Source organism: Falco rusticolus, chromosome 1 (assembly GCF_015220075.1).
Source record: "Falco rusticolus isolate bFalRus1 chromosome 1, bFalRus1.pri, whole genome shotgun sequence".
NCBI lineage: Eukaryota > Metazoa > Chordata > Aves > Falconiformes > Falconidae > Falco > Falco rusticolus.
The window spans coordinates 71017508-71028400 of NC_051187.1; the positions used below are offsets into that span (position 1 = coordinate 71017508).

General features: G+C 39.9%; 1 protein-coding gene across 2 annotated transcripts in view; it reads right to left on the bottom strand.

Annotated features, from left to right (window-relative positions):
- GUF1 (GTP binding elongation factor GUF1) overlaps positions 1-9559 on the bottom strand; it is a 25006-nt gene extending 15447 nt beyond the window's left edge. Inside the window, exons 1-7 of one of the 2 annotated variants that reach the window (XM_037383966.1) lie at positions 9187-9559; positions 8061-8172; positions 6381-6529; positions 6092-6172; positions 3960-4037; positions 1792-1875; positions 1224-1288 (exon numbers count right to left, since the gene is read on the bottom strand). In XM_037383966.1, the coding sequence (XP_037239863.1) occupies positions 1224-1288; positions 1792-1875; positions 3960-4037; positions 6092-6172; positions 6381-6529; positions 8061-8172; positions 9187-9324 (707 nt within the window). In that variant the 5' untranslated portion in view covers positions 9325-9559. The other variant, XM_037383956.1, reaches the window with a different exon arrangement.
- Positions 9560-10893: the final 1334 nt, after the last annotated feature.

The window sequence follows — 10893 nt, forward strand, 5'->3', positions numbered from 1 at the left end:
ATATTCATATTAATACAGAAAAACCGACATTAATTTTCAGTAAATACATATCAGATGTTATTTCAGTGTTTCACGATGTATTATGTAGCGTATTTGTGTTTTATTTCCCCCATATGCAACAGCAGTACAATTAGAACAAAATCAAATGCATACCTATCACACCCAGCAACAGGTGAAAACCAATGCTTAAAATATCATACTTGAGGAAAACAAAAATTCAACAGTTACATTCCTGTAGAGGAATGAAGCTGGGTTAATTAACATTGATAATATACAGCTGTGGGCTGGCTTCAGGGGCAGCAGGTTGGCTGATGTAAGTAAGGTGCAGCTGTGGCTGGTTCTGTTAAGTGGTTGAGAGCCGATGAAAAGAGAGGAGGAAAAAGCAGAGAGAAGAGAGAGACAGAGAGCGCACCCTGGATGAGGAGAGACTAGGAGAAGGCAGCAGAGAGACTGGCATAAAGAGTATGCTGGTATGAGATGGTAAATGACTTTGTTGCAGCTGGCTAGTTTGGAGAGTGCTGCGACACATTCCAACATCTGAGTTTAAAAAGTCCACTGATATTTTGGTTTTGCCATCTTTCATGGAAACCTAACCTTGGATTTTCGTTGTGGCTTCTTTTAACTTTAATTATTAACTAATATGAGGACTAAAATTATTGGCTAATAGTAGGAAACAAGAATAAAGAGCAATATGCTGATTGAAACTGAATTTAGCAGCTGTGTCATCAAGTTCTTAGGTAAATCTATCTTGAAGGTTGAGTTCAGGATATGAAACTAAACACAGCAGATTTCCATTACTTTTACCATTTTAACAATGCAAAGTTCAAAACAAGTTATAGCACACATCCTCAAACACTGAGTTTCATGGAAGCTATATAAACAGTCATGAAGTACCACCTTTAGCGACTCACTTCTCATCTTTCATTTCAGAATGAATTAATTTTTCCTCTCCCACTTCTTAAGAATAAAGAAGCCTTCTCTGCTGATATTCACACATTCATTTCTTAAAAGGCATCTCAAATCCAAAGTGTCATTTCCATCTGATTTGCAATTTTAAACTGACTTAACCAGCTCCAACATCAGATTTCTCCCATATCTCTTTATAAAGTATTGAATTTAAATCAGAAGAATATTAAGTGCAAAACTACTGCCAATACTGTATAAATGCAATTCATGGTTTCCTAATTAACCTTACAAGGTTTCATAGTTAAATACAGACTTACGGTGGAATCTTCTCAATAACCTTTTGAAGAACTTTTTCAACATTTGTTCCTTGTTTAGCAGAAATCTAGAACAAGTCCAACAACAATTTTATGAGATATGTCTTACACCCATTCAGTAAGATCTATTAACTAGTGTCACATTAGCTTAGACAGTTTTGGTGGCCACAGATAATACTATCCATAAAAACACTCTGAAACACACTTTAAAATGCTATTACTATGAACACTTTTTAATTTTTTTTTATTATAAAAAAAGTTTAGAATAATTTCTCTCCTGAATGACAATTATTATTATGGTAAAAATGAAAACAATATATAGACTCACAGTGAGAAATAATTTAAAAATCTATTTGATGCCATTCATCAAGACATACTAGAATTTTTAACAGAGAAGTATGTTCCGCAGTCGTCTTTTCCAGGAGACTGGAAATCTCCTTTAAAGAACTTTAAAGAAATTCATGTATGGCATACAAATAGCACTCTGTTGATTTACTAGGTGTACACATCTGTATATCTGCTTTGCAGCTAATGAAAATTTGCCACGTTATAAAACTTCAAGAGACCTTACCCTTACACATTCATCTATAGGGATATCAAACAGCTTCTCAATTTGTTTTTCAACTCTTTCAGGGTCTGCATTCTTCAAGTCAATCTGAAAAACAACAAACTGTTAAATATACAGGCAATTACATCTTCCATTATGATCCAGCAATGTAGTTTCCAAATATACAAGTCAAGGAACCTTTCTGTATTTATGAGTTAATACCAGGTGTCTTCAGGAAAACGCCTTTATCAAGATTCGTTTTAGAAAACATCTCCCTTGCTTGACTTCAGGAACTAGAAGTAACCCTCTGTAACTAGACTATTTTTTGCCCATTTCATTAGGCAAAACACTTCTGTCCAAGAGCTGGTAAAAATCTTCATTTTACAAAGTAATTTGAAAGCATTAAGTGCTACCTATACTGTTTATATGTTTAAACATTAAGTACAATATACATCTAAAAAAAGCAATTAACTTAAGCTAAGCAATAATTAAAACTTGTGATCCCAATCACACAGTCTGCAAACCTTGTATAAACCACAGCACTTGGATTTCATTTAAAACCAAGACTGAACTGCTACTCATGTAATCTCCTCCGTGTATCACCATTAACAAAAAAAAAAACCCAAAAAAACACCACACTAAAGCATGAAGGAATATACGTGTTATCATAGCAAGAACAGTTTAAGTTATTTCCATAAAAAGCCACTTGAAGATTCACCAGAAAAAAGTATTTCAAATGGAAAGAATTCCAGTGTTCATGAACCAGTGAATTTAAATTATGATTGGCTACAGGACAGTTACATATACCCCAAATTATCTAAGTCCTTCCTATGCACAGATAAGAGTCTTAAGTGTTCTCAGGTTAAAGGGTCAACTAAGAAGTGGCACAAAAATTATCGCTAAGTCTAAAGCATATACATATAAGACTACCTAAGCCCACACTGACAGCCTTCTAAATCATTCACATCTGTAAGTTTCAATTTGAAAACCACAGGTGTTAGAAATCTGGTATTTCAAAAAGCGGGATTAGTACTGTCCAAAAAGCCACATCACAACCAGCCTGCATGGAGCTCGGCAAAGCACCTGTAGATTAATCTACACCTTTCCAGCCATTCACACCCAAATCACAGCAACCCTGTGCAATACTACAGGCTTGGGGAAAAGCCGCTAGAAAGCTGCCTGAAGGAAAAGGACATTGACAGCCAGCTGAGCATGAGCCAGCAGTGTGCCCAGGTGGCCAAGAAGGCCAAAAGAATCCTGGCTTGTATCAGAAATGGTGTGGCCAGCAGGGCAAGGGAAGTGATCATCCCCCTGTGCTCAGCACTGGTGAGGCCGCACCTCGAATCCTGTGTTCAGTGTTGGGCCCCTCACTACAAGACAGACACTGAGGTGCTGGAGCGTGTCCAGAGAAGGGCAACAGAGCTGGTGATGGGTCTGGAGCACAAGTCCTATGAGGAGCAGCTGAGGGAACTGGTGTCATTGAGCCTGGAGAAAAGGAGACCAAGGGGAGACCTTATCGCTCTCTACAGCTACCTGAAAAGGGGTCACAGCGAGGTGTGTGTCAGTCTCTTCCCTGAGTAACATGTGACAGGACAAGGGGAAATGGCCTCAGGTTGCACCAGGGGAGGTTTATATTTCCTATTAGGAAAAATTTCTTTACCGAAAGTGTTGTCAAGCACTGGCACAGGCTGCCCAGAGAAGTGATGGCAGTCACCATCCCTGAAAGTAATTGAAAGACATGTTGATGTGGCACTTAGGGACATGGCTTAGTGATAGACTTGGCAGTGTTAGGTTTACAGTTCAACCCAGTGATCTTAAAAGGTCTTTCCCAACCTAAATGATTTTGATTCCATGAAATGTCCATACCATCTAAACATTTTCACCTCTTGTTTAACATGGAGTCAACCTGAAACCCTGAAATGCCAGAGCTTCAGCTTGTTCTCATTAGGATAAAACACACATTAATAATTTTTCAGTGCTGCTTGTAAAATGCTTCTACACGTATTTTATGAAACAAAAACCGAAGTACCCAGCAGCTACTGTAAAATATTAAACAGAAAGCAAATACACGAAGTTCTTACTACATTCTAGTTATTGGTTACATACTTCTATTTGAGGATACATTTTTTATCAATCTTCTACACATTTAAACACCAGAACTATTGAATATAAAACTCTAAAACTTTTATTACCTTGTTTATGACAGGAATTATTGCAAGCTGTGCTTCAAAAGCAAGATAGAAGTTTGCCACTGTCTGAGCCTGAATACCCTAGAAAATAAGCATTACAAAAGTTTAACATGGAAACTTCCTGAGCTGGCGGTTGGGTTTTGTTTGTTTGTTGGGGTTTTTTCAGGCAGACTATACAATGTAAGGTTACTCTGCTATTCTATCCACTCCATTTGGGGGATGGAAAATAAGTAAAGGTTATTGATTAAACATATTGCTGAGAAACAACATTCCTAATTATCATTTCTCATAATCTGATTATCAGTAGACAAACTAATAATGCTGTATGTGTGACGACTTACATGGAATTATTTATAGATAACACAGTATTACACCTACACTATGCACCAAGTACATATTTTTGTGTATGTTATTTATTTCTGAATAGCCAAGACCATAACAGGTACATCTAAAAATCAGATTCTTTGTTCACAACAAACTATTAACAAATGTACTAAGACAAAGAAAATGGGTTGCTTATCATGGTAATAAGACTGTAGTTACTCCAGAGGGCAGGAACACGTCTTCAACTTACCTTAGTTATTTTCAAAAAAGAAAACATTATAAGGTCTGCACGTCACATTTCTTTCAAAAGCATGACAAAACAATAGCTCTGATTAGGAAAAAAGGAAGATTACCTTCCAGATCCAAATACCAGACAAGGGAAAACAAAGAGACAGAGATGCTAAGGAGTAAGAGCATAAAGCCTAATATCACAACTGGACCAGAGATGAGACAAGTGAGGATAGAGGGGAAGAGAAGGAGGAAAATAAGCTACATGTTGTATTCCCCTTTGTTTGAAACAGATCAATGGGAAAATTACTTATATGGGGATATTCACTATGGATATATAGGCCTAACTTTTCAGGTAATGTAAATAAGCAGTAACGAAAATTTATGTAAAAAAATAAAATGAAAAAAAATCTGCAAGACCTAAATCTTGAACGTTATCTCCAGAATTCAGGCTGCAGGAGATACATTAGCAGTTATAACAAAAAAAGTTGAGTTTGTAAGCATTCTGACTGAATGGCAAATACAGAATACCAAGTAATCACGTATCTAAATGTGACATTAAAAAATATATATACACATTAAATAGAAAAACATAAGTACATTTAGAAAAAATGTATTTATTACCAAATTTTACGTAAGTCTACTTTCCCACCAAGCTAGGAAGGAGCAAGTGTTCAATAATCATTGAAAGTTAGCTGGTTTGGGGTTTGTTTTTTTTTTTTTTCATGAGGAGGAAAAATGTAGCATTCATTTGACCCTTACACAGTCCAATTATAAATATGCCATAGAGAAAATTCTTACAATTCTTAAAAGAAAAAAGTATTCTTAAGGTAACCTGTCCACATGTAAAATCATGATCCCATAATGCTCACATTCTGGTCCGTTAACTGACTCTTTAAAAACATTTCTAGCCCTGTACAAATAAAAGTGCAACTAAGAGCTCTAATTTCATTTCCCTCTTAGTACAGGCTTTGTAAACTTATGAGAGTATCACCTTACAAACATTTTACTCCCTCACTCTCCTGCTTCTCCTGAAAGATCAATCAAGAACTTATTGGTCTTGCAGATGCAGAACTTCTCACTTCCAGAATACATTTATTCACATTCGGCCTATAGTGACCTTCAGCTTTACGTTGCCAGTATTGGTTTGTATTACAAATGATCAAAACCACAATGGCAATTAGTTACAACTAACAGTGTTGCTCGTTGAACAAATTATCTGGCTTTCCCACTACGAACTGAAGGTACTCAAATAGGTATTAGTACAATAACTAAAAGTTCTCCAGATGGCCATCTGCAAAGGTCACACTCTAAAAAGTAGGATCTGACTCTGCATTAATCATGTGCTTTTATTGCTATGCCAAGGAATTGCAGTATCTATTAACACACAAGTATTTGTCCCTAGTAGTTGGGTATTTTTTAAAACTCCCATAACTCTCTTTTTCTGCAACATAATACTTTTATGGAGATAGACCAGGAGCAAACACACAGATGGAAAAAACAAAACAAACAAACAAGCTAATCTTCTCTCTTGCTTGCTTCAAGAAATTACTGAAATTCTAAGTAGAAAACAAGAACTTCACCTCATTTGCATCCACTACAAGTATGACACCTTGACAGGCAGACAGTGACCGTGATACTTCATAGCTGAAATCTACGTGGCCCTGTAGAGAAAATAAATGTTTACAATTTCAGGTATTTCTAAAGTCTTTTGCAAAGATTTCTATATTGTGATGTTTCCATTTGTATATATGTTCACAAGTCTTTAAAAAAAAAATAATTCAATAAATACAAGAAGCCAGAAACCTCCTACTTTTAAATAAAAAGACATTCAGTTTTGAGTGATTCAAACACTGCTTATACTTAACTTACTGGCGTGTCAATAAGATTTAAGAGGTAGTTTACTCCTTCGTGATTGTAGAAGAGAGATGCAGACTGTGCTTTAACTGTAATTCCTCTTTCGCGTTCCACTTGCAGTTTATCCAGTACTTGTTTATTACGGCCAGTTTTAGCAATTGTTCCTAAGAATAAAAAAACCCAAACAACCAGCAGTATTACCTCATACAGTACATTAACTCTCAAAACAAATCATTCTTGAAAATGCCATTAACCAGGAAAATATGGGACTTGCTGCTGCAAATGAAGCTTTTTAATCTCATTAAGCTAAACTTAGATTTTCATTTTAAAATAAAATTATGGTTTAACTCTTAACATTTGTTAAATATATTTTTACATATAAAGTTACATATAATACTTTCCTGAACAAGCACAATACAAAGTATCACGTGAACCTAAATCAGAGATTAAGAAGCAACAAAGCTTCCATTTGGTTCTAAATAATTTTGATGTTTAAAGAAACTTCACTTTCTATCACTGGAAAGCAGCTTCATGGCCCACAGCTCCAACCTGTGCCAATCTCAAGTGCAAAAAGAGCATTAGCGCACAGCTTGACAGATCTGAATTCAAAACTCCATTCTATCACAGACATTAGGTAAATCTGCCCATAGTGACACACGACGTAATCATAAAGAATTACTTTGATCAAAGGCTTCTCTCTCAGGTTTTACTTTGTTCACTCCTTAAATAAGAAAAGTAAGATTCTTTCAAAGCTCTATTCTGAAATTAGTCTTGGGAGATAGAGCAATTGCTTTACAGCTTACCTTAGAGAACTTTCTGAGGCATCCTCTCCCCCCCCCCCCAGGAAAGCCTAGTTTCAGAGTCACAGTTATGAAGATCCCTTAGCACTTCTGTTTCTCACTTTAATTTTAAAGGGGGGTAATTTTCCTTCTTCTTAATAACAACACAGGAATAAAAACACTGAAGTGCAAGAAGCACTTTGGTGAGGACAAAATAAATACCTCTGAATATAAAAGTAACACAATTTCACCAACACTTAAGAGTGAAGGAAAAAGCAAGTCTTTATAGCAGCTGAGAATCCATGGAATTTACACTTAATTACTGGCAGTTATTCTACACACTAAATCTAAATCAACATAGGTCTGTACATTTCTAAAACTTACAATGCAGCACCATGTCAGCTTCAGTACCAGTGAGCTCTGCCACGATGAAAGGCAGTTTATGGTTTGCTCACAAGAGGACATACCACTACTTTCATTTAAGTACAAGCAGCTGAAGTTCCTCTCTTTCATCAACACTTTTGAAAACTACTCTGTCCAGAATTCCTAGGTCATGACAGTCCCTCCCTTCTGTCCAACCCAGACCCTGGCAGTAAACGTCATAAACTTGCTGTATACTTGTCTAATGGATGATTGGTCGGGAATGGAAGGAACATCTTGAACAAGGTAGTCAATTCCTTTTCAGTTACTTTCTAAACTATACACTTCTTCACCCCCTCCTTGTAGGCAGATCTCAACCAGAAATAAGTTCCATCATATTCACATCTGTAACACTACACAACTGGCAGCCTAGAGCACAAGCAACCCGGCACTAGAAGAGCAAAGATATTAGAAATTTTAGTAATAATCAAAGCTACAGGAACTTACACATCCCCTTACATGTCAAGAAAAGGTAGCATAAAATGAGGAAACTTACCTGTGATTTCCAATAATCTGTCTGCTAGTGTACTTTTGCCATGATCTACGTGAGCTATAATACTGAAGTTTCTAATGCTTTCAACAGGATACATCGACATATCGAACTTTTCCTGAAAAACAGAAATTTTCATAAACCGTAGTTATAGCCTCTACATACAATACAAGCCTTTAAAAAAATAATTAACTCTTTTCTCTAGAACAGGCATAGGTTGAATAGTAAGAGAAAAAAAACTAAATTGTCATCAATTTTTAAAATGCTGGTGTTTCACTTTAGTCATGCATACATATATATTTATTTGTTACCCTGTAAAATCAGTATGTTGGAAAGTGTCGTGAAAAGTACAATGTTCTTATGAATACAGGAAGTTGTAAAACTTAAAAACAGTTTCAAGTTTGTTCAACTACGAAACTTAAGGATTAAGAAAAACTGATTCAGGGGACCATTAAGGACATGGTTCTTCACAAACATGTTAAGAATACAGCTACAATACCTAGCAGCTCAGATAGCAGTGAACTTATAAGGAGCAAGCAGACTTTGTGGAAGAGAAAGCTACAGGTAACATCTTAGCTAAATTAAAAAAAAAAAAAAAAAAAGGCAGGAAGTCAGCTTGACTTTCTTGGTTCATACACAGAAAGGTCCAACACTTAAAAAAAAAAAAAAAGATGTTGTTTTTTTAAAAAAATTCCTGCACGTTCCAGGTAATACAACATTCTGAAGAAAAGTGGCTTCTTTGCTTTTCAAAGTTTTCAGCATCAGGAACCAGAAGACCCCCCAACAGCCATCAGTAACACTTCATCGAAAAACTGTGGTGGCAAATTCTATAGAGATTCACAAAGCTCATCTCTCTTACAGGGGCTATGTACGCAGCTCCGGGCCAGGCAGCGAAGCAAGCCCGCAGTTCCCTGCTAGCACCAGCACAGAGCATTAACCAGCATTTGCGGGGTGCCGCAGCTCGCCTGGCACGGCAAGCCCTATCGCCACGGGGACACAAACGCCCTTGCAGCGGCAAGTACCTACTGGAGGGCAGCATCGCCTGCCTGGGAAGGCCGCCTTCGGGGCCTCGCTGCAGGCCGATTTCGGGCAGGCGAAGCGACCCGCACCCCCGGGCAGCCCGCGGACTCACCGTGCGGCGGGAGCCGTACCGCCGCCGGCAGGCCGCGGGCCCGGCGGGCAGGCAGGGCGACAGGCAGCGCGGGGCGGCAGCGGGGCAGCGGCTCCGCAGCCGGGCCCACCACTCGGCCACCCTGCCGGCGAGGGCCATGGCGCTCAGGGCTGGGCTCGCCCCCTCACAGCGCGGAGGAGCGCTCGGCAGCCTCAGCCCCCATGGCAGCGCGCCCCGCAGCGCTCCCCTCACCGCCGGCCCGGCCCCGGCGGCTGCCCAGCCACCCCTCCCCTCCCCGCTCCGCTTCCCGCGCTCAGCGCCGGAGGAGGGCCGTTGCCACGGCGCGAGGCCGCCCCCAAGCTCAGCGGCCCGCCGCACGCCTCGCGCGCCGGAAGCCCTCCCCGCCGGCGGCGGAAGTGACGAGCGCTCCGCCTGCTCCGTGCCCCTCCCGCCGGGTGGGGCCGGGCGGCCGCGGGCGCCGCTGGGCTTCGTAGTGTCCCGCGCCGGCGGGCGGCTCGGGTGGGCGTTGCTGTCGGGCTGCACCGGGAGCTCGTTTCAGTCTCGCCTCGATAGGCTGCGGGCGCTCGCCCCGCTCGCTGTGGCTGTCGGGGGCGGCGGACGCGGCTGAGGACCCAGCCCGGCGGGGTGCTTGTCTGAGCCCTAGCTGTGCCTGGAGCCTCCTGCAGCGGCCCCATAAAGCTGCTTCAGCAGTGCAGCAGTCTCAGGGGAGAGCCTCCCCAGGGCCCTCCATCTGGCTGGCTGTAAAAAACACCTCAAAACTGCAGCATTTGGTCCAGTTCCTGCTATCAGATGGCCTAGCAACTGCTGCTAGGTGCCTGTGTATTTTTCCTAGAGCCCATTGACTATTTACAGAGAGCACAAATGGTATTTTTTCCAAGTTTTGCCAGGAGCATTTCCTTTTTTTGGTATGAAATAACTTGCAAGAGCAGCTTTGTTTCCCATCTCAACATCTCAGTGCTGCTGCAAGGCATAGAATGCTGCTGTTTTGAAATACTTGCTGGTGTTACAGAGGCCTTGCATGTCTGCTGCTTTACCAGCATACAGCTGTTCTGGCCTTCACATTTGTGCTTTGTAAAAATCCTAGAAGCGGTAGAATGTTGTCGCCTTCTGAGAAATATTTTCTGTGTGTCTGTTTTACCAAAATCTTTGAGGGCTGACATCTTCCCAGATATTTTTCTGGCTTATGTTTTTTCCTACTTTAGCTTTCATTACTGCTTGCGTGTTCCTTTAGTTTTTTATAACTTGAAAAAATTGCATTAAGGTTTCACAGACCTGGGAAAACATGAAGGCCTAGGATCGCTGCTCAGTTTACTTTTATTGGCTTTATCTTTCTCATTTTCTCAATGTAATCAGGATTTTAGCTGTAGCTACATAAAATATTTCAGAAATGCCAACAGACCACTTAGACATTTGCAGTTTTATTATCAGATTCACAATCTAGAGATGTGCCAAATAAAGTCTTGGAGTATATTTTGAGGGTAAAACCAATTAAAGGAGGTTTAGTTTCCAGATATCAATATAAAATCCATATTCTTTTAAGTTACAAGGAATTGGTTTCAATAGGCTGCGTAAAAGTATATGATATGTAGTGCAGAGGGCATATACTGGCGCGGGAGCATGTGGCAGTAAATTTGCTAGCAGAGTTTACTGTGCTGATCACATTGAATTTGGATAGTAATGGGCAAAGAGGGTCCTTGAACAAATTCA